This window comes from Pogoniulus pusillus, chromosome Z, assembly GCF_015220805.1.
Source record: "Pogoniulus pusillus isolate bPogPus1 chromosome Z, bPogPus1.pri, whole genome shotgun sequence".
Lineage (NCBI taxonomy): Eukaryota > Metazoa > Chordata > Aves > Piciformes > Lybiidae > Pogoniulus > Pogoniulus pusillus.
This window is the reverse complement of record NC_087309.1, coordinates 101,118,032-101,141,792: the sequence shown is the minus strand read 5'-3', so window position 1 is coordinate 101,141,792 and position 23,761 is coordinate 101,118,032. Positions and strand designations below refer to the sequence as shown.

The 23,761-nt window shown below is 43.6% G+C and overlaps 1 protein-coding gene across 1 annotated transcript in view; it reads right to left on the bottom strand.

Moving 5' to 3' along the window:
- The window catches only part of PALM2AKAP2 (PALM2 and AKAP2 fusion), a 340,888-nt gene extending 317,685 nt beyond the window's left edge, over nt 1-23,203 (bottom strand). Inside the window, exon 1 of the mRNA XM_064176851.1 lies at nt 23,123-23,203. Within this exon, the coding sequence (XP_064032921.1) occupies nt 23,123-23,167 (45 nt within the window). The 5' untranslated portion in view covers nt 23,168-23,203. The remainder of the gene's footprint in view (nt 1-23,122) is intronic.
- Nucleotides 23,204-23,761: the final 558 nt, after the last annotated feature.

Below are 23,761 nucleotides of genomic sequence, written 5' to 3'. Positions count from 1 at the left end.
TGTATTTATACATTTTGTATTTGCTGTTTTTTCCCTTCCCTAACCTTTTGTAACTACCCTACCTCAGATACCTTTTTAAGTTATTGTTAAACTTTTCTTTTTAACTTCCAAATTGAGTGAGATTGATTTATTTGGGTGTGCTTATTTCTCTCTCTCTCTCTCTGTCTAATCCCTTTGTTTTGGGAAAGAAGGGTTAGAGGGAAGGGCACTCTATAAAAAATTTTATTGGTTCTATCAAATTTATTTCAGTCTCTGGAAATTTAAATCAAACCAAGACAGGGGAGCAAAGGTGATTTTATCTTTGTTGATTTACATGTACAAGAGAGACAAGATTTAGTCTCTCATGGACAGTAATACTTCTGTCTTCTATTTACAAAAATGTAATGGAAAGTAATGGAAAGATGCATCAAAAAAACCCAAACCCCACTTTTTTTCTCTGATACTTAACTAATTTCTGCAAAGTCAGTGTGCCATAATGATCCTGTGCTCAACAGCTGTCATTCAGAGAAGATGTTTATACTAATAAAACATGTTTTATAAACTCTTTTACCACTGCTTGTGGAGAGGATGCACCTTTGCTGAGTAACTAGCTGGCTGACAGTACTGATACCTGGCAGTAGTGAAGCAGGTTCTCTTCCTTCCAAGAGCCATGCTAGGAAACTGGCACAAACACCTTCAATTTTTTGGTTCTCACTGAATCTTAAAGCTTTGAAAACCTCAGATTTTCCCATTACCTCTCCAAGATCACAGCTTGAAAGGCAGAGGCAAAAATGATTCATTCCACTGCTAGAGTTTTAGATTAGTAATGGCCTGGACAGAACAGTTCTGTACAGCTGAAAATATTTCCATCAATGCTTCCCCTTCCTAAAGCCATTCTTAACTCACAACACAAATGTCTTTTTCTTTCAAAGGGCTATTATTTGCCCAGGGACAGTATCTGTGGATGTGCCTGTGAATAAAAGTGGAAGAGGAGAGAGAAATCAAGCAATATCTATATGTGATGTTGCTGCAGAAAAGAAAACACAATCTGTTCCCTGTGTCATATTAGAGTGGAAAGGGACTTTCTTCTGTTTCTTTAGAAATAAAGAAGCATGAAGTATTCATAGGGACAATACTGTACTACACATTCCATGTGAGGGCCCATCCAGTTCTAAACACTCTGTCTGTCATTGCAAAGATACTATTGAAACTTGCCCCTATAGCCCTCCAAATCTGAGCAGGCGGTTAGTAACAGTGATGATGCATATGTGCAAAAGGAAGAACCACCAGGTCAGCAGGACTGGATCCAGATTCCTTCCCTGGCTACAGATGCCTTTGTATTGGAGTGAGAAGGAAGATGCAGTTTCTGGACCTGAGACACTTCTGAAGTATATCTAGAAGTGTGTCACTGGTAAGGCTGCTCATGTGTAGGAAGGCAGTAACAAAGAAAGCCTATGAGTTAATTCATTGGACTTGCTGTAGTCACAGAGTATGTACAACACTCTTAAGGATCAAAACTGCAGCACATGTCAGAAGATGAAGTCTACTGATGCCAGTTAACCAAAATGCCCCAAACTCTACAGATGGTGCTCTACAAGATGCCTTGCTAGCTTTGCTTATGGAGGTGGTGGAGATCTTGGACTACCAAAGGGTCAGAGCATCCTGCAGGGAAGAAGGCAGGTAAGACAAGAACCCTGTGTTCAAATATGATCTTTCTGCACCCATAACAGAAGCACTTCAGTGTACTGTGGGTTTCAATGCAGGGTGGGAACCTCTGACCAGAGCAGTTTACAGCCTGTGGGGTTCAGTGTGTAGCTTGCCAATGTCACAGTCAAAAGAGGTATTAACAAGGATCAGCTTGCTGAATGTTCTTTACTAAATGACTTCACCTTTCTGTGTTCATTTCTTAGCTGCCCTGGTCTCTGCTCTGTTAAAGGCTGCACACATGTTCACTGTTGTGCAAGCACAACACTGTGACAGGTGTGTGCCTTGACAAGTGCTGCTCTGATGCTAGTAACCAACAATGGCTATTCATCCTCTCCATTTTCAAGCCAGAAAGAAAACTACCCTGAAACTACTGAGAAAGTTTGCAGCGGATTTTTCATTGCCTTCCTGGTAACATCAAATTTCATCAACTACTGGCAACAATAATAAACCTCTGGTAAGCACTTGTGCCTAAATTCCTATCTTCAAAGCACCACTTAAAGTATCACAGTATCACAGTATCATCAGGGTTGGAAGAGACCTCACAGATCATCAAGTCCAACCCTTTACCACAGAGCTCAAGGCTAGACCATGGCATCAAGTGCCACGTCCAATCCTGCCTTGAACAGCTCCAGGGACGGCGACTCCACCACCTCCCCGGGCAGCCCATTCCAGTGTCCAATGACTCTCTCAGTGAAGAACTTTCTCCTCACCTCCAGCCTAAATCTCCCCTGGTGCAGCCTGAGGCTGTGTCCTCTTGTTCTGGTGCTGGCCACCTGAGAGAAGAGAGCAACCTCCCCCTGGCCACAACCACCCCTCAGGTAGTTGTAGACAGCAATAAGGTCACCCCTGAGCCTCCTCCGTTTTGTCATTGTTTCTGTGCAATACTAAGTATTGCAGTGATCTATGTTACCACATTATGTAAGAAAGGAAAGGGCTGCAAGTGACACACACACACGAAAATCCTACAGGATGATTTAGCAACAAAATCAAATCTCAATCTGTTCTAGAGGGGAGTGATTGACCTTCTTTTCCCCACTTTTTTGGTTCGTTTGTTTGTTTAGGTTGTTTGGGGAGGGTGGTGAGGTTTTTTTGTTATTTTTGCTTTGTTTTTTCTGATGGTTGGTTGGTTTTGGTTTGTTGGGTTTTTTTTCTGACCAATGCTACAGTCTCCAACTGCATATCCTATGCTCACTAATGAACAGATTTGGTTTCTGTCCTTCTTTCTTTCTTTCATCTGTATTTCATGGGAGAAAAACAAACTAATACTGACTGACTGAATTTTAGAAGCACAAAGACCAGTGATGCAACCAGAGCTAAAAGGGTATTGCAGGTGCAATTTTCTCCTATTACAAACTATGTGCTGCTATTCAATTTCCCACTTGTGAAATGGCCAGTTGCTTCCAGAAAAGCTATTTTTTTTTTCCCCTATAAAATGCTCTAAGCCTCTTCAGGCTAGGGCATTTCAATAAAGAGTTGATCTGCCACAATGCTGATTTACTTTGGAGACCTAGCAGATGCAAAAGTCAGATGCATTGAACTTTCACAACGTCCTTCAATTCAATACAAGAGGTACTCTGGATATATGAAGCATTACACAACAACTTGTTTCCTGAAAAATGCAGGCTTTGAGTGTGTCTTATGCTGAGTGTTAAGTGCTAGTAGATACCTTTGACTATTTTTTCATACACTCATATGTCAGCAGGAAAGTGGGGTGATTGCTAGTCCTCACCAGAGCAATGGAAAAAATAAAATCCTGAAGTTTGTGATGGTGGTTGTTTGGAAAAAGAGTCTGAATAAGAACAGTAAGGAGATCACTGAGTGACTGTATTGCCTCATTTCTAAAATAGAAGTTTAGACTTCATGCTGAGTTTACAGAGTCATGTACTTTGGCCTGTGTTTTTGAATCAGATGGAGAGTTAACAGATGCCATAACACCACAGCACTGTCAAGAGGCAGCTGAGCTCATCCCAACTGCTCTATGCTTAACTTGGAGCAAGTTTTCACCTTTTGTTTACCTTTGATATCTGTTGTATACCCATTTCAATAAACAGCTCATTTGCCACAATGAGGACTTGTATTGGATATGTAGCAGACACAAAAGTCAGACGTGCATCTTTGGACAAATGTGGGTACTTCAGTGTACAATTCAGACATGCCCTAAGGTTTTGAAATTATTCTTTTAGTGCCTTTTAGACAAGGCAAACATTTCCAACATTTTGTAGATGGAATATACTATGATAACCTTTGAAAAACAATACAACTTGAATTGCTGAGTGACATCTACCCAGTAACTTTTCAGAAAGTGACACACTTTACAGTAGGAAAAAAAAACCCCAACAACTCTTGGACCAGCCAAAATCACTGATGACATTACTCATTTATTCCAAACGTTTTCTCTTTGCTTTATAAGGGTGTAAACTTTGTCTAAAAAGAAGGAGTTCTACAACTACCTGAAGGGAGGCTGTAGCCAGGTGGGGGGTGGCCTCTTCTCCCAGGCAACCAGCAATAGAACAAGGGGACACAGTCTCAAGTTGTGCCAGGGGAAAGTATAGGCTGGATGTTAGGAGGAAGTTCTTCACAGAGAGAGTGATTAGCATTGGAATGGGCTGCCCAGGGAGGTGGTGGAGGCACCGTCTCTGGAGGTGTTCAAGAAAAGCCTGGCTGAGGCACTTAGTGCCATGGTCTGGTTGACTGGACAGGGCTGGGTGCTAGGTTGGACTGGATGATCAACCTGGTTGATTCTATGATTCTATGTTGTTAAATCACAGGCCACTTTGACAATTGTAACAGCTTTAAAAACTCAGGTTACTTTTGCTGCAACACAGTGAAAGGTTGTCACCAGCCTAACCACCTCTGCACTCCACTAATTCCCAATATCTGCAGTTCTGGATTGCACATGAAAGCATAAAGTGCTTCATTAGTACATCCACAAGCAAACATAACACTGTTCATGGTCTAGGTGTGGTTTCATCAAGTTAAAAGATTTTGCTAAGAAAGGAGACAGCACTTGAAACAGAGTGCAATACTGACAGCACATCAGCAGTGAAAGCTCCCTCTGATTAGTATCTTAAATATCATGTGAGTTGTCTTAAAACACAGAAACAAAGGAAAGGTACTCTGTAAGGCTGTGGTATCTTCTGAGCACCTGTTGCCCTACACTAATGCATGTTGAAAGGCTTACTGCACATATAGGTCAAAAGGCAGCCACAAAGAAATTGCTCACCTGAAGCTGAGCTTTCTAAAGTCCTTTGACAATTAATTTGCCCTCAGATTATGAGTGACTCATAGTCCAGTCTTTCAATAGATCCCAAAGATCTGCTCCAAAGTTTCAGTGCAAAGTTTAGTGTTGAATTGCAAGGGCAACTCAAAAAACAATTACATTGGATAAAGAGAAAACCAATGGAAGTCAATGTTAGTATTGGTTTGATTTGCTCCTGCTAGATTACTTCACAGTAGCTGAAGGGCAGGATTTCCATTCCCTTTGATTTTAAGACTAGGGTATTAGGGAAATAACAGCTTGGTAAGCCTTCACAGTCTCTCATGTTCCAGGATCAACAAAGAAATTGTAAACATGATTTCCTTGCAATTGAAAAAATATAGTTTTTACTTCCCTCCACTTTCCCCCCTGCTTCTTTTTTTTTTCCCTCCCCTTCATCTTACTGGAAAAAAAACCCAAGACTTTCTTTCCCCCTTTTTTTGTCTATTGGTAACATTTTTAGCCAAAGAGAACCTTTCTATTAGAAGGAAGATTGGACTGAAACAGCATTTCCTTACAAAGAACAGGTAAAGCATAGGATGCTTATTCTAGCAAGTTAATAAATAATTTGACTTCTGGCAACACAGAAGAGATGCCCAGAGCAGTGCTTGTCAAGAGGCTCAGGCCCTCAAAACTGTCTGTTCCTGTGAGTAAGAATGTGTAGGGTTTAAAATCCTAGTTCTTTCTCACATGGAAGTTTGAACTTTCAGAATGTGAGTTTAGCCAACTTCTAGCTGTGCCTCTGCACTACTACTGAGAAGACTATGTGGCAAGTGCCAAAACATGTACCACTCCAGTTTAGAGGAGTCCCACTTTCTCTATTTACTCTCAGTCTTCTAACTGGTTGTCTTGGAACATTCAGATCTAGGTGTGCTATCTGGCACATATCTGGTGATTTTTATGGTGATAAAAGACTCAGAAATAATGTGAACACTTACAGGGACAGTTTGTGTCTGCTTGAGTTAATTTCTGCTTGCCATCAAAACTGACAGTAAAACTCTGGTTAACTTGGTTGGGACCAGGACAGAGCTCTGTGGTCTAAAACCAATAAAAAGCTAATCCTATGTACTCAAACACGATTGTGTTATCCAACGTATCTGAACTCCAGTGACTGACTACCCATGCACTTGGCCTGTGTAAAATGCAAAACAAACCAATGCAGATTCAGACTTCTTTTGCTGTGGTAAGAGAATTCTTTTCTTCTTGGTCTCCAAGCACTCATATCTCACCCTGACAAGTTTCATGGAAGCATTGTGCCTAGTATTGCAAGAAAAATTACCAGATGGACAACTTTCTATATGTAGGCTACTTATCACCAGATGACTGAGCAACATCTGAAAGCAAGGAAAAATACTGGTGGCCCACCCTAGGAGGAATACAAAAAGTTTTTCCTAACCTTAAAGAAGTCCAGTTAAAATTTACTATTTTCTTTACTATGCCACACAATTCTGACTTATTCTGTCTTTCTTCAAAAGTAATTTCCTCCCCTTCTGATAATTTCTGGCTCTCCTGGACTCTTCTTCATTTGGCCCATGTCTTTCTTGGGGATGAACACCCAGCATGAGTCTGACCAGAGCACCATTTCACGTGCATTATAGGCGCTGTTTCTGCTTACTGATATCAGCCTATTTGCCTTTTCCATGATGGATGGGGCTGCTGAGTAACGGTCACTGGATTATTCACTACCATCTTTTCTTCAGTGCTGCTATCTATCAATTGTCCATAATCTTTCATTTGTTTTGAAGACATGGTATGAAAAAGACTAGTAATCTGCCAGTGCCATTTTAAACTCCTTTTTTCCCCACATGTGCTCAAAGTCCCTTCCAGCAAAAAACAGATTAGAGATATAGTGACTGCACTGCATTATCTAATCTAAGTTTGTGAAACGATGTCTAGAACAGGAAAAAAGTCAGACCCAGTCTGCATATTCTTCCTATATATTCTTGCTTCACTTCTCCAGCCTCTTTTGGAGCTGTTACTTTCTGCTAGACAGAGATGTGACCAACAAAGCAACACCAATGAGAGCAAATCTACCTTCCCATTGAAATTTCCTCCAGCAGTGTGCCACTTTCAGCCTGTCAAGGGCTAGGGCTGGAGAAGTGACATATGCTCTCTGTTAACTCCTCTCTCTTTCCAAAGGAGAAGAGAAAGGGAATGAAAGTGAGACACTCATTCATTGGAAACCAAGACTAATTGAAATGGTGAACTAAATATACACATACCAAAACAACTATCAAGATCAATTTCCCTCATGGCATTTACATAACTGTCACCCCTGATGTTGGGAGCAGGCACTGGAGAAGACCCAGACTGGACTCAGCAGCAGACAAGAAACAAGTTCAGGAGCTGGATTCTGGAATTGGATTGAGGAACACGTGGACCATGATGGAAGGCTGTATGGATGCTGTCCATTGAAGAAGAGCACTTAACCCTCACAATTTCTCAGCTTTATACTGAAGATGCCATATATGCAATATCTTGTTGGTCAGTTTAGGGTCACCTGTCCTATCCACTCCTCCCTGCAGGTTCAGTGTTTTATTCATCACCACCAAAGTGGTACATAAGACTCAGAAGTGACCTTGGTCTGCATACCAATCCTCGGTAGTAACTACAAACATTGAGTGTTATCATTGCTAAAAGCAGCCATCATCTGTGAAACATGCCACTGATTGCAGTAAGGGCAGGAGAGACTGAGCTGAAAAGTAAGATCACAGAACAGAATTACTCCTGTTCCAACTCAACCCAAAACATAACCAAAAGGATGAACCACACAAGAAGCCCTGCAGGTGTGGCTTTATGGTCAGTGAGATCACCAGCAGTTCTGGGAAGCAGACAACCTACTTCTGCCCTCAGTGGCACAGGGCTGGAATATAGTAAAACCACCCTCCAATTCATACAGATAATGACAACATATAACCAGGACCACCCAATTTTTTTGCATCTTACTACCTTGCAGCTAGCCACCCATGACTTGCACACAGCCACATGGTCAATGCTAACCACATCAGTGTAAACTGGATTTATTTCACCAAGGAATACAGGTTTCCAAAGTAATAGAGACTATTTTTGTCACCTTATGTGTCTAAACAAGGATGGTGGCTTGCCCTACAACATCACAGACCAACATTAAGTAGAAACTGTATCTGTAGGTATTTCATCACCAAGTTACTAGTCTGGTTTTCTTATATCTGCTTTTCAGGGCTGCATTTATGTGATGTGATTTATTAGGCAAGTAAGGATTGGCCAGCACTTCCAACAGAGGCAGGAGCCAAATGAAGATGGGAATTCTTCCCACTGCATTGAGCTCTGTAAAAACAACAAACTATCATCTCTCTCCAATTCAGTAGTGTTGTCCATTCCTCCTCTCAGCAACAGAATAACCTTTAAAAGACACCTTGTCTCCTGAATTATGAATTATTATACTGTTGTAAAAGTGCATTTAAAAATCACTAATTTAAAGAGTTGTCTACATTGGAAACTTTGATTCTGGAACAACTCCTCTGTGAGACATTCAGTCCCATGAATTGCTGAAAAATTCACAGAGAAGGTCTGACCTGTTCAGTGGCAAACTCATCAAAATCTTTGCTCAGCATCATATGCAATGTCACATATGATAAGAACAAAAATATCTGTAAACCACTTATATTCTCTTATTTTCCTCTGGAGATCAGGGAGCAGTTAATGAAAAGGATGAAACGTGTGAATGATTCCTTATTTCACAGATGAGTTTCAATTATCTCATGAGGGTTTCTGCCTGAATTTTGTATTTTTTGAGATTTCACCAATAACTAGTGTAAATTTAGCACAAGGGATACAGCTCTTTATGATGTTGTGTTCTTGTTTGGTTTTGTTTTTTTTTTTCTCTTAAAATATGGAGTTTGTTTTTTTTTTTCCCCTGGCTGCTTAGAAGTTCCTTCTTAACCAGAACAATTAATTAAATTCATCACGATGCTGGGGTGAGTCTATATACATCCTTAATTCAGCAGTTAATTCTGCCAAAAGGAGTGGTCTTAAAGATGCAGTTTAAAATGCCAGAAAAAGAATCAGCCTTCTGCTGGAGCCTTCTTCTCCGAAGTGTAACAAGTGCTTGCATATATTTGTTAAGAATAAATACATAACAACCAATGTTGTTATGTATTTTTATGTACTGGTTTTTTTTATGTCAATATAGGTAGGAATTCAAAATAGATAAGGGATTAACTCCCCAACACCAGCCTATCTGCACAGAGCTGCCAGAACTTCCCTGCACATCCAAGGGTAATTTTGTACCAAAGCCAGGTATGAGACAATGCAGTCTCCTCTGCTGCAGTTATCATAAATTTAATGACACCTTGGATGACAAATGCTTGCTTTATGCTCCCAATGGGAAAGAGCTGGATGGCTAGGGAGCCTTTAAAAACTCAGGGATGTCAGTGGGAGTGGGTCCAAGGATCCAGCACATGGTATAGCATAGACCTGGTCCACTGGAGGTTAACAAGTGTGCATATGAGTGTGTGTGCATGTACAGGTGCATGTGTATTCCATCCCCTCTCTCTCCAGGAAGCCCACTGGGAAAGACCAGTCAGTCTGATGCTGGCACTGCAGCATGTGGCACTCAGATAGTTAATAGCCAGACGCCTGCATTTATTTAGCACGGTTATCTGCTACCAAGTAATCTCAGCTCTGCACTCACTCCTGTTGCTGCCATAAAGAGACTGCAGCTGTGTGACACTGCACCAAGCATTATGGGCTGCTCAACTCTTCTTCCTCCAGCCATAAATTACACATCAATCTGCCTTCTAATTCCCGTTTGCAATTTTCAGAGGCTCTTTAGCCACTACCTGTCCAGGTCATTTCTTTCTACTGCAGTGCTCCTTGTAACTCTGCATGGCAAAAGAACATGTCTGAAGCAGAAAAGCTGGCAGTGACGTGTCTTGAAAAGGCTGGAAAGCACCTTTTCTTTATCCCTCTGATGGCAAAGTGATGGCTTTCTTTCAAACTACATACTTTTAAAAAACTGAGCACACCTCTGCTGTTCCAAATCTTCAGCTGATTGTCAGCAACCTGCTATTGCTAGGCTTTGCAGTGGCGCTGAGCCCCACCTTGCTAACTGTTGCCTGTCGATCAAATGTTCTTGGCAACTTAAAACAATCAGGACCACCTGTCGATCAAATGATCTTGCAACTCAAAACAATCAAGACCACCGCCTAAATAAACAATTTAACCTCTGCACCACCTGGAGAGGGCAGTAACCCATGGGAGAGAGCAGGTCTGTCTCTCTCCAAAAGGAGCTCCCAGAATGAGCTGGTTGTTGGCCTTTTATTATTCATTTTTTTTTTTGGTGCACAGGATTTGTTTTTACTGGCGAAGAGCAAGAAAGCTTTACATGTCTTCAGCTCTTAGCCTTGTTGCAAGTCAGCTAAGTAACAAAAAGCATCTGTGTGTTGAGAGCTACACAGACCTGGTGTGCAATCGCCAAAAGATCATACCCACTTCACTGCCACTGGACTTGTTGGGTGATGTTAACCCTTGCAAGTGTGTGTTTTAATCAGATCAAAATTTGTAATATGAAGGGCTTGTCTATGCTGGAGAAATTTAGAGCAGAGGTAGGTGCAGCAGCCCTAAACTCCCAAGTCCTCCTCCTGAAGGGCATCCTCCCTCCTAACTGAGCCTCAGCACACACAGGCACAGATGTGCCCAAGTGCCATTCAAGAGAGGGCAAAGTTTATGACCACATTTCAGCATCATCCTACATAAATAAGGAAGCACGGGATTGAACTCACAATTCTGTTGGTTTTGCTGATGAAGCAGGCAAACAAATCCTCTGGCCAAGCTCCATTTTCCCCATCAATAAACAAACACATTGAAATGACTGCAAATTTCTTTGGAATCCACTCACAAAAAGCACAGAAGCTATATACTCCTGCTGTGAGCTTTCATAATTTACTACACATGCACAGCCCAGTGCTTTCCCAAATACACGCTGCAGACCAACCATCTTGCTGGTTACTCTGACTTGTAAGGATTCATCTGATGAAAGAGTACACTTCACTCTCGACAAGAATAAAACTCCTTACAAGCACCTAAGGAGTTAAACACAGGGAGTGACTCCTGAAAGAGGAGGAGTGTTTAAGAATAGACTGACAGTACATCTGCTTCCAGCCACACCCTACCTTCATCCCAGCCACTCAACTATCCATCACTTTTAGCACAGCACATAAATCCCAAAGTCTCACCCTTGGCTTCACACGAACTTCTGCCCCACTGCTACAACAGCATGTGGCATTTGTCCATAACATTACACTTCAGTCTAGAGCTGTTCAATAATTTCCAGAAATGTAACATTTTCACAAACATTTTACTTTATCAGAACCAACAGTAATATCACTGAAGCTTTTCACCTATTTCCAGCTTCTCTTGGAAAACACATTTTGAAAGGCACAAAACAAAATCTAGTATCTCAGCTCCTTCTCTGACTTGAGAGATGTTGGTGATGTGTTAAGGGTTAGGAATGTGCTGTGGAAACACTTCTAAATTTAAACAGTTGAGTTTGGGTAAGTCTGGAGACTGTCTAGAAATTTCTCAAAAGCAAGCTGGTTTCTGGTTTCTATTTGTTCCTAGTTTTCACTGATACCTTGACAGCAATATTTTTTCACCACATTTCTGCTTCTTTTGCTGTCATGTAAACATTCCTAAGGAAAAAAAGCACAGATAAAACCCATGGCAGTAATTTCAGTTTTCAGGCATTTTAGGCATTTTTCTCTGGAATTTGGCTTAGAATGGCCAAAGGCCACAATATTTCTCACACTGTGCATGAATTCCCAGTGTTTCATATGCTCCAGAAATCAAAAGATATAACTGTGCTTTGCAGGGGTTTTTAATGTGCAAGGTATGCCATGAAGCTGACTCATAGTAGTGCTGCAGTCCAGGGCTGGGCTGCAGATTTGTATGCAGGGAAATCTCTCTTCATCCATTACAGCAAATACAAACATAACATTTTCTCTCCCACAGGTGATTTCCACTGAGGTTAACAGGAACCTCGTGGGTTCATATTGTGCTAACAACAACAACAGCAAAAACATTAAAAAAAAATCAACAACTAACAACAAACTATTAAAAATATAAATAATTTAATTTGTGACAATCGATAGTTTACACATAATAAACCCATTTCCAAAAATATTTCAATCTGGACACAGACTCTTCCCCATCTCACCAGGTCTTCTTCACCATACATTACTCTGGACATCTGTTATGGTATCACTAGCTCTCTGTTTTTTTTTTTGTTTTTTTTTTGTTTTTTTTTTTTTGTTTGTTTGTTTTTGTTTTTTTGTTTTTGTTTTTTTTTTTTTTGTTTTTTTTTTTTGTTTTTTTTTGTTTTTTTTTTAGCTTAAAATATGAAAAGAGAAAACATACAGGAGGATTTTCCATTTCAGATACTTGGATCTTAGAAACAATGAAGAATGAGATGGCAGAGGAAAGGTCACGATTAATGAGAGCCATAAATACAGCTGCAAATAGGAAAACAAGTGAAAAATGTGGACTGAAATTTTTGATGAAACCATAGAGGAGCAACATTCAAATGAGCTTCATGATGAATTGCAAGAGAGTCTTTCTTTGGAGCCAAAACTCATGAAAGACCTTAGAGACACTGTTACTCCAGGAATGTGTTTGAGTACACAGGATAGCTACACTGCATCAGACATCCTAACCCATACTCCATTCTATTCCAGTGCCTAAAGCAGAACTTAAGACTATGACAAAACTTTTCTGCCAGCCTCTAGCAACTCAAAAATTACTTCTATTAAATGAGAAAGTCTTTCATGGATTCCACTCCCCTTAATGTGTCTGGGTTCTCTTAAAATCCAGATATATTATGAAGATCCACTACATCCTGGAGAGAAGGGCTCTCTGGGTTAACAACTCATTTTAGGAAGAACATCTCTTTGTTTAGTCCACAACTGCTACCCTCCTTAGACATTTACTGGTTCTTGTGCCAAAAGCTGTGAGTAGTGCCAAAAGCTGTGAGAAGTATTTCATTATCCTCTCTCTCTCTCTCTGTGTAACACTCGATAAGCTCATGAATTTCTGCAGATTCTTCTCACTCAGCTATTTTTCAAGCAAAAAAGTCCTAGCTTGCCTACTCTTTCCACATTTTGATGGGGTTTTTTGGTTTTGTTCTTGTTTTCTGCTGGCTTTAAGTCTGAAAATTAATTCGGACAGATCTGATCATGTGTTTTAATAACAAAATCATTACTCTCTAAGTGAAGGCATAGGGAACTAGGGTAATAACTCACCATCACAACATAGAATCATAGAATCATAGAATCAACCAGGTTGGAAGAGACTTCCAAGATCATCCAACCTAGCACCCAGCCCTAGCCAGTCATCCAGACTTCGGCACTAAGTGCCTCGTCCAGTCTATTCCTAAACACCTCCAGGGATGGTGACTCCACCACCTCCCTGGGCAGCCCATTCCAATGCCAATCAAACTTCCTCCTAACATTGAGCCTATACTTCCCCTGGCACAGCTTGAGACTGTGTCCTCTTGATCTGTTGATGGTTGCCTGGGAGAAGAGACCAACCCCCACCTGGCTACAGCCTCCCTTCAGGTAGTTGTATACAGCAATGAGGTCAGCCCTGAGCCTTCTCTTCTCTAGGCTAAACAACCCCAGCTCCCTCAGCCTCTCCTCATAGGGTTTGTGTTCCAGGCCCTTCACCAGCTGTGTTGTCCTTCTCTGGACACATTCCAGCACCTCAACATCTCTCTTGAATTGAGGGGCCCAGAAGTGGACACAGGACTCAAGGTGTGGCAAGTAGGAAACTGCTGATGAAATTAATTTGTCACATCTCGCTATGTGATCTCTAATTTTCATGAACACTGCCTTCTAGAAGAACTCACAAAAATCACAGATAAGTGTTACAACAGAACAACCTTGGGCACAAGGTCAGTAAGTCAGGAGTTCAAATTTTTGGGGGGTGAATGGGAAGAAAAAAGAGACATTAGCTTTTCTCTCAATATTTTTTCTGAAATTTATGGAGACCACATGATCATGCTTGTGGATGTACTAATGAAGCACTTTATGCTTTCATGTGCAATCCAGAACTGCAGATATTGGGAATTAGTGGAGTGCAGAGGTGGTGAGGCTGGTGACAACTTTTCACTGTGTTGCAGCAAAAGTAACCTGAGTTTTTAAAGCTGTTACAATTGTCAAAGTGGCCTGTGATTTAACAACATAGAATCATAGAATCAACCAGGTTGGAAGAGACCTCCAAGATCATCCAGTCCAACCTAGCACCCAGCCCTAGCCAGTCAACTAGACCATGGCACCAATTGCCTCAGCCAAGCTTTTCTTGAACACCCCCAGGGATGGCAACTCCACCACCTGCTCATTGCAGTTGCTGAGTGTCCAACCCAGAAACGTAGAATGCCTAAGCTGCCAGTAATTGTGATACTGAAAATACACTGGTACTACCCTTCCAAAAGATAACTGCTGAAAAATTACTGTACTGCTCCATGTAAACACATGTGCACCTGCCTCCCCTTTGGAAGGACTCTAAACCCTTAACTGGTATAGGTATAACTGGGGTGAAACTAATCTATTTTGCAGTACAAGGAACCCTTCCTCATCCCTAATGTTGAATTATTTCCCATGCTAGTTCTAGTCCCTTAGGACAGGCAGCACTGCTCAGACTGCAGAGCTCTCAGCCACAGTGCTGGCCCTGGACTTCCTTACTGTGATCCTACAATAGGCCTCCCTGTACGTAGGTGAGAAGGACTCCCTTAAATGGAGGACCTCATTTACCAAAGAATGAAAGCTGCTCTGAAGGACTGTGTTCTGTCATTGTATTTACTCCTCCACCACTCTTTATGCTACCTGCACACTGTCAGGTTTGAATTTTCCTCTACGTCCAAGTACAATAAAGCACACCCTCAAGCCTTGAAAAGCTGCTTCCTCTAAATTCTCCCCTGCCTTGCTGTCTGGTCAGTAACATTTCTCTCTCAGAGCAACTTTTCAGACCTGTCAGCCAGTCCTTAACACACCCTAGGTAGACTCCACTGCTACAGGAGAGGGCCATTTGTAAACAGTGTCCTGCCATTCTAAGTAAAACACCTCACTACATTTAAGTAATGCTAGATCATAGAATCATAGAATCAACCAGGTTGGAAAAGATCTCCAAGATCATCCAGTCCAACCTAGCACCCAGCCCTGTCCAGTCAACTAGAACACGGCACTAATTGCCTTATCCAGACTTTGCTTGAACACCTCCAGGGACGGTGCCTCCACCACCTCCCTGGGCAGCCCATTCCAATGCCAATCACTCTCTCTGGGAAAAACTTCCTCCTAACATCCAGCCTAGACTTCCCCTGGCACCACTTTAAACTGTGTCCCCTTGTTCTTTTGCTGGTTGTCTGGGAGAAGAGGCCAAACCCCACCTGGCTACAGCCTCCCTTCAGGTAGTTGTAGACAGCAATGAGGTCACCCCTGAGCCTCCTCTTCTCCAGGCTAAACAACTCCAGCTCCCTCAGCCTCTCCTCATAGGGTTTGTGTTCCAGGCCCTTCACCAGCCTTGTCACCCTTCTTGGGACACATTCCAGCACCTCAACATCTCTCTTGAATTGAGGGGCCCAGAACTGGACACAGGACTCAAGGTGTGGCCTCACCAGTGCTGAGTACAGGGGAAGAATAACCTCCCTTGTCCTACTGGCCACAGTGTTCCTGATACAGGCCAGGATGCCATTGGCTCTCTTGGCCACCTGGGCACACTGCTGCCTCATCTTCAGCTACTATCTATCAGTACCCCCAGGTCCCTTTCCTCCTGGCTGCTCTTCAGCCACTCTGTCCCCAGCCTGTAGCACTGCTTGGGGCTGTTGTGGCCAAAATGCAGGACCCTGCACTTGGCCTTGTTCAATCTCATCCCATTGGCCTCTGCCCACCCATCCAGCCTGTCCAGGTCCCTCTGCAGGGCTCTCCTACCTTCCAACAGATTCACACCTGCTCCTAGCTTGGTGTCATCTGCAAACTTACTGATGCTGGACTCAATCTCCTTGTCCAGATCATCAGTAAAGATATTGAACAAGACTGGGCCCAGCACTGATCCTAAATAAACTCAATCTCATAGAAAAATCAAGAATGTTCTTGTCTGACAATAGTATCTTTGGCAGGTCACCTCAAGCACCCCTACATATCAAGCAGGGGATCAGGCCCAGTCAGCAGAGGTTTATGAAGGGCAGGTCCTGCCTGATGAACTTGATCTCCTTTTATGACAAGATGACCTGGCTACTGGATGAGGAAAGACTGTGGATTTTGTCTACCTAGACTTTCAAAAAGCCTTTGACTCTGTTCTCCACAGAACTCTCGTGGGCAAACTGGCTGCCCATGGCTTGGCTGAGCACAGCTCTGCTGGACACAGCACTGGCTGGACAAAAGGGCCCAAAGGGTGGTGGTCAATGGGGTTAAATCCAGCTGTCAGCTGGTCACAAGTGGTGCTGCTTAGCTCTCACTGTTGGGACCGCTTCTATTTAGCATCTTTATGGATGACCTTGATGAAGACACAGAGCATGTCATCTGTAAGTGCACAGATGACACCAAGTGAGGTGGCAGTGTTGATCTGCAGGAGGCTCCACAGAGGAATTCAGATAGACTGGGTCGATGGGCCAATGTCAGTGGCACAAGCTTCAACAAGTCCAAATGCCAGGTCCTGCACTTGGGACACAACAATCCCAAACAATGCTACAGGCTTGGGGAAATGTGGCTGGAAAGCTGCCTGGCTGAAAGGGACCTGGGGGTTGTAACAGACAAACAACTCAATATGAGCAGGCAGTGTGCCCAGGTGGCAAAGAAAGCCAATGGCATCCTGGCTTGGATTAGAAATGCTGAGTTCAGCAGGAACAGGGAGGTGATTGTCCCCTTCTACTCTGTTCTGGTGAAGCCACACCTCGAGTATAGTGTTCAGTTTTGAGCACCTCATTACAAGAGAGATGTGGAGGTGCTGGAGGTGCTGCAAGTGCAGAGGAGGGCAATGAAGCTGGGGAAAGGCATGGAGAATAAATCTTATGAAGAATCACTGAAGGAGCTGGGGGTGGTTAGTTTGAATAAGAGGAGGCTGAGGGTAAACCTCATCACTGTCTACAGCTACCTGAAAGGACACTGTGGAGAGGCTGCTGCTGGTCTCTTATCACAGCTAAAGAGTAACAGAACAAGATGGAATGGCCTCAAGCTGTGACTGGGTAGGTTTAGATTGGACATTATGAAAAAAATTTCACTGCAAGAGTGGTCAGGCATTGGAGCAGGCTGCTCAGGGAGGTGGTTCAGACACCAACTCCAGATGTGTTTAAAAGTCTTTTGGATGTGGTGCTTGGGGATATGCTTTAGGGTGAACCTTGTAGAGTAGGGTTATCAGTTAGACTGAGGGTCTTTTCCAAGCAGAATGCTTCTGTGATTCTGTGACTGTGTGGCATGGCTACTTGAATGTTAATGATTACTGTTCTAAAATGCTTCTCTGAGCTGGGCACTGGTAAATAGTAGCCATCATTATTGTTTTCACCTGCTAAAATATCAGTACATGTTAGTGGCTTTCCACTTGCATCTGTAGGCTGGACATCTTAATCTGAACACCTCCTCCAGCTCCTGCACTAGTTATTGCTCTTGGGGGTGATTTCTCCTTAGTATTTTCCCTCAATGGTTGCCTCTAATTCGCCTGATGTATGGGTAACACACATTCACTGCATGCAACTTAGCCCAGATTCATGCATACTCAACACCCCCACTTCCCAGCTTTATGACTGCTAGCTAGGTGATGTGAAATATTTACATTTCCTAAATGCTTGACTATGTTTGGATCACTATCTGTTAGTGAGATTTCTGCAGTAGGGGTTCATTAAAAAAATTAATTGTGGAATTATCTATTTATCAAAAATGTGATAAATTTATTTCAGCTCACCTGTCTCATGGCCACCAAACCTGCTTCCTCTGGGACTATTCACATTCCAACCTTCTGAGCAACTTGCAGCAGGCATATTTTTAAAGCCACAAAAATGCATCCTTTTTCACTCAAAATTTTAATCACCCTCCTTCAGCAAAAGAGCAGACACAAGCACTCAAGTGTGCTATAGGAACAAGCTCAGAGAGAAGACAGCTTTTGACAGGCATCCTCCCACAGTGTTTAGAGTGGGCACTACTCATCTCCATTGGCAATAAAGCAGCAGATCTGTGCTGTAGTAATTCAGGGTCATGCACAAACTGATGTTAATGGAACTGTGGCACGGCTGCAAGATTTACCAGTGTCTGTCTGTGACCCACAATAACCAAGCAAGGAGATGTGACCTCTGCTCAAGGAGGGATTATAGAATCATAGAATCAGTCAGGGTTGGAAGGGACCACAAGGATCATCTAGCTCCAATTCCCCTGTCATGGGCAGGGATACCTCACACTAGATCAGGCTGTCTAGAGACTCATCCAGCCTGGCTTTAAACAACTCCAGGGATGGGGCTTTCAGCACTTCCCTGGGAAACCTGTTGCAGAATCTCACCACCCTCATGGTGAAGAACTTCTTCCTAACATCCAGTCTGAATCTACCCATTTCTTGCTTTGTTCTGTTCCCCCTAATCCTATCACTACCTGACATCATATAAAGTCCCTCCCCAGCTTTCTTGTAGGCCCTCTTCAGATACTGAAATGTCACAATAAGGTGACCTCAGTGCCTCCTCCTGTCCAGACTGGACTGCCTCAGCTCCCTCAGTTTCTTTTCGTAAGAGAAGTACTCCAGTCCCCTGATCATCCTCGTGGCCTTTCTATGGAGACCTTCCAGCACATCTATATCCCTCTTCTAATAGGGGGTCCAGAACTGGATGCAGTACTCCAGGTGAGGTCTCACCAGTGCGGAGCAGAGGAAGAGGAACACTTCTCTCGACCTGCTGGCCACACTTCTCTAGATGCAGCCAGGATCTGGTTTGCTTTCCCATCACTCCCAGTCATCACAGAAACTCCCCAGGACACAATGTTTGCTCTCCTCCCAAACAGAACTGAGTCCTACCTTTTAGCAGTGGGTCCACCAGGTTAAGGGAGGTTCAGCTATTGGCTCCCCAGTTGAAGAGGGGTAAGGATATACTTGAGAGTCCGACAGAGGGCTACAAGGATGACTAAGGGACTGGGTTATCTGTCTTATGAGGAAAGGCTGAGAGATCTGGGGTTGGTTAGTCTGGAGGAAAGACGACTGAGAGATGATCTTACTAGTGTTTACAAATATCTGAAAGGTAGGTGTCAAGAAGGAGCCATTCTCTTCTTCACTGGTGCAACGGATACAAAGTGGGACACAGGACATTCCACTTCAACATCAGGACAAACTTTTTTCCTGTTGAGGGTGACAGAACACTGGAAGAGGCAGCCTAGAGAGGTAGTGGAGTCTCCTCCTCTAAAGACTTTCAAGACTGAAGTGGAAGTGTTTCAGTGTGGCCAGCTCTAAGTGATCTTGCTTTGACAAGGTGTTTGGATTAGATGATCCTCCAAGGTCTGTTCCAACCGATATGATTCCATGATTCCATGATTCTATGACCTCCCTACTTCCCAAACCAAACTGCCAGAGGGCTCTGAGTCTTGATATATTCAGTTTGTTCATTTTAGGAAACAGCTAACAGAAGCTAACACAGCTTAAGCATGTACAATAGTACTAAAATTACATATATGAAAAGCATAATTGTTTTTCAAAATAGCACATTCTTTTTTTTTTTTGAAGACTTATTTAGCTGTTTCTTGCCTTGGTAAACGATTTCACTCATGTTCTCCTCAATCCTGCATGCATCGCTAACGGCTCTCTGAGACAAGGGCAAAGTCTATTACTCACAGTTCACAGATAGAAAATGAATGCACAGAGAGGCTAAGTACTTGCTGCTGGCGAAACAAGTGGCAAACTCATGCTCATCAAGGTTTACATTACTGTCTTAGCAGTTAGACCTTTTTTCCCCCCCTCTTCCCATTGACACTTGCCTCTGTGTGAGACAGCCACACATTAAAACCGTGATTAGTCAGAGTTACAAAGTACAAAATCTCCTCAAAAGGCATCAGCATTCTAGTGCAAAGATTCCTGTTTCCGTGGCTGGATTTTGTTAGTAATCAGTGATGCACACTTAAAATTTACCTGTCCTCCTTGCAAGCTCATTTTGCTGTGGTGGTTATAGAAGCAAGCATGAATGTACAGGCAAATAGTGTGTAGAAGTCTCAATGGTAAATGGACTGCTTACTGTATATGAGCGGCCAGACAGAGAGGGATCTGGGAGTGCTGATGATACCTGCCTGAACATGAGCCAGCAGTGTGCCCAGGTGGCCAAGAGAGCCAGTGGCATCCTGGCCTGCATCAGGAATGGTGTGGTCAGCAGGAGCAGGGAGGTCATTCTGCCCCTGTACTCTGCACTGGTTAGACCACACCTTGAGTACTGTGTTCAGTTCTGGGCACCCCAGTTTAAAAGGGACGTTGAGATGCTTGAGCGTGTCCAGAGAAGGGCGACGAGGCTGGTGAGAGGCCTTGAGCACAGCCCTACGAGGAGAGGCTGAGGGAGCTGGGATTGTTTAGCCTGGAGAAGAGGAGGCTCAGGGGTGACCTTATTGCTGTCTACAACTACCTGAGGGGTGGTTGTGGCCAGGAGGAGGTTGCTCTCTTCTCTCAGGTGGCCAGCACCAGAACAAGAGGACACAGCCTCAGGCTGCACCAGGGGAGATTTAGGCTTGAGGTGAGGAGAAAGTTCTTCACTGAGAGAGTCATTGGACACTGGAATGGGCTGTCCGGGGAGGTGGTGGAGTCGCCTTCCCTGGGGCTGTTCAAGGCAAGGTTGGACGTGGCACTTGGTGCTATGGTCTAGCCTTGAGCTCTGTGGTAAAGGGTTGGACTTGATGATCTGTGAGGTCTCTTCCAACCCTGAGGATACTGTGATACTGTGATACTGTGATACCTAGATTCAACCAGCTTGGTTAAAGAGTGCTGGCACAAGCTTCTGCTCACCTGAGTGAGATACTGCGGTGTGGCAAAATAGAGGGAATGCCAACTTGAACCAAAATGCCATTTTTTTTTCTAGGAAAGGCCATGCAGCTTTTGAGGATTGACCTTATTTAGCCAACTGGTGGCAAGAAAGGAATGCCTAATTGGTGTCATGCCACTTATCCTGGTGGAGCAAAGCTGACACTAGAAATGTTCTTTTCATTTTGACAAATATTTGCAGCAGCTTAAGCACAGAAGAAAAGTAACCTAACAAACTTACATGAAAAACCTCTTGCTCTGCAGAGCAACAAGTCAGCAACAAGTCAGTTTATGGGCCCATACTCAAGTTTAAAATAAGGCTAGGTATTTTTGATGCTGAAGTAAAATTCTTTCTGTCTAATTCACTGCATACATTACTATACTATATTTTATTTATTGCCTGAAACAGAAGCAACAAAAAATATATATATATACAAAACCCTAAAACTAGGTTCTCAAGTCTTTCTCTTGCACTAACATAAACATACTGTAAAAAGATGCAATGCAACAGGTGATAATTTTACTTCCATAGTGGCCTCACTGGTATGGAATGCAAAGCTCCAAGAGGCACAGCATCTGATTTACTTTGGTGAAAGGTTTAAGCACATCACGTGGAGTGTAAATGGGTGAGGCTTGGTTTTCGGTTATATGGCAGTCAAAAGAAGCAGCAGTAACATAAATCGTGCACAGCTATGCACAGCAGCCACTCTGCAGTACAGCTCTGTTACAGGGGACTCCCAAACCAGAGGCAGTGGCGAGGGTTGCCTCCAGGGGAACACTCCCAGTGTTTCCATTCAGAGATCTGGCAGTGCTGCGCTGACAGAAAACTGTGAACCAGCTTAAAAATATGCATCTGCTTTCCACTGCTTTCAGACTGAACAGCTATAGTGCCTCTCAAATATTAAATGATATCATTTGCCTTTTTTTTTTTTCCCAACAGATATTTCGTAGGGGGGAAAAAAAATCAAACAAACAAAATCCAAACAAAAATAAAAACCCCAAACCAACAATCTATTTGTTTTACATCTGGATAAATCATCTTGGACCTATTTGTGGAATAGTGGACTTAAAGAAAACAGCCTGAAACAGCAGCAATAGAAACAGCAGCCACAGCAGCCATTCCTCTTACTACAAAGGAAATCTGTAATCTCTGCCTGCCACAGTAAAATGTGGCATCTATTGATCGCTGGGGGTATCAGGGAAGGCAACACAAATGGCATGTGGACTCTGCCATCTTCTGTCATTTCCCTCCAGACCTCCAGGTGTGCGGTCCCCGGCACGGACCGTGCCATCCAACTGGGACCAGCACAGCTGCATCAACGTCTCAGCCATGGGGAAGAAGAGCTGGGTGTCACTTGAACAAGGGCAGGCTCTGTGGGGCTGGCAGACTGGCAGTGCCCACGGAAACACAGGCCTTTTGACACAGCACATGTGCCATGCTAGAAGATGAGCTGGCAATTTTTTTGTGTGCTGGGATGATGGTGGGTTTTAAGCACCCAGGCCCAATACTCACCAGGTGTCACTGCCCATGTTCCTTTGAGGTCTGTGCCAAGTAAGCCCATGGCTCACTCCACATTATGGTACTAAATGTGAAACTAAAGTTTTAGCTAAAATGGTGCAAAATCCTGCAGGATGCAACTTGGGAGGGAATTTGTCTGAAAGAATGCACCTAGCTGTGGAGCTGAGGTGACAGCTTAACTAGTAGATCAAATAATTATGCAATTTTGATAATGCAGTGTTTATGTTTGATTGCCTTAAAAATCAGTAGTATCACAATTATTTTCTGCAGTAAAAGCCACCCTGCAGCAGATCATTTTAACTTCTTAATCAGCTAAGCTCAAGCTCCCACTGTGAGAAAATGTCTTTTCAGCAGAGTACTGATTTTCTTCCTCACTCTCCCCTCCTCCCCACTTATTCCTTCTTTTCTTCTCCATCATCAATCTTTTAAGCGTGCCACTGTGCATTCACAATTTTTTTCTGCACGTGTCAGCTCTTCCTCAGAGCCCCTTTTTTTCCGCCAAATCCTGCAAAGAAGACTTTAACCACTCGTTTCCCGAACGGGGAACTCCACGCACAACTTCACAACAGCCACGCTCTCCGGGCGCTTCCCAGCCACCCTGCCAGAATCCCCTCTTCCCCCTGCAACCCACCGCTATGGACAAAAGAGCAAGTAAAATCAAGCCGACTTACTGCTATGGCTTGCAGCCTTTCCTTGTGCAACTCTGCTTCCGCCATCCTGGAGAGAAGGACACGGGAGGAGAGAGAGGGAGACGGGTGGGGAGGGCGGTGAGGGGGAAAGGAACGAAAAAGGCAAACAAAAATAAAAGCACAGCACACACTGCGGTCACCCAAGGGGAACTGGAGCAACTGCAAAGAAAGCCGGGCTTCTGTGTAGTAGTCAGCCACTTTTGGAGGCACTGCAGGCTGGCTCACGGTAGGATCATTTTAGTGACTGGACCAGTGCCTGCTTTGCTGCCTGTCTCCCAGCTGTATTGCTAACTGCGTTTCATTGCTGCTTCTGTGTGCTGTTGCTGTCACACAAGCCATGTATGCACTCTCCGAGCAGCTGAGCGCAGGGATAGCTCGCATGGCTATAATTTTTTGCGTTGACGTTTCAGCTCATTTGCTCCTCCTATGGGGCGCTGGGTCACGACAGGAGCTCAACATCAGTAGCGTGCACAGTAATCCGAACCTGCATGACTGCAGCAGCAGAGGCAGACGGCTGTGCCACAGCGCGTCCTTAGCGAGCAGGGGGGGAGGACAGTGGCGGTGGCACATGGTGCGGCGAGCTGCGGCAGGCGGCGGCAGCCCCGAGTTAAAGCGGCTTTG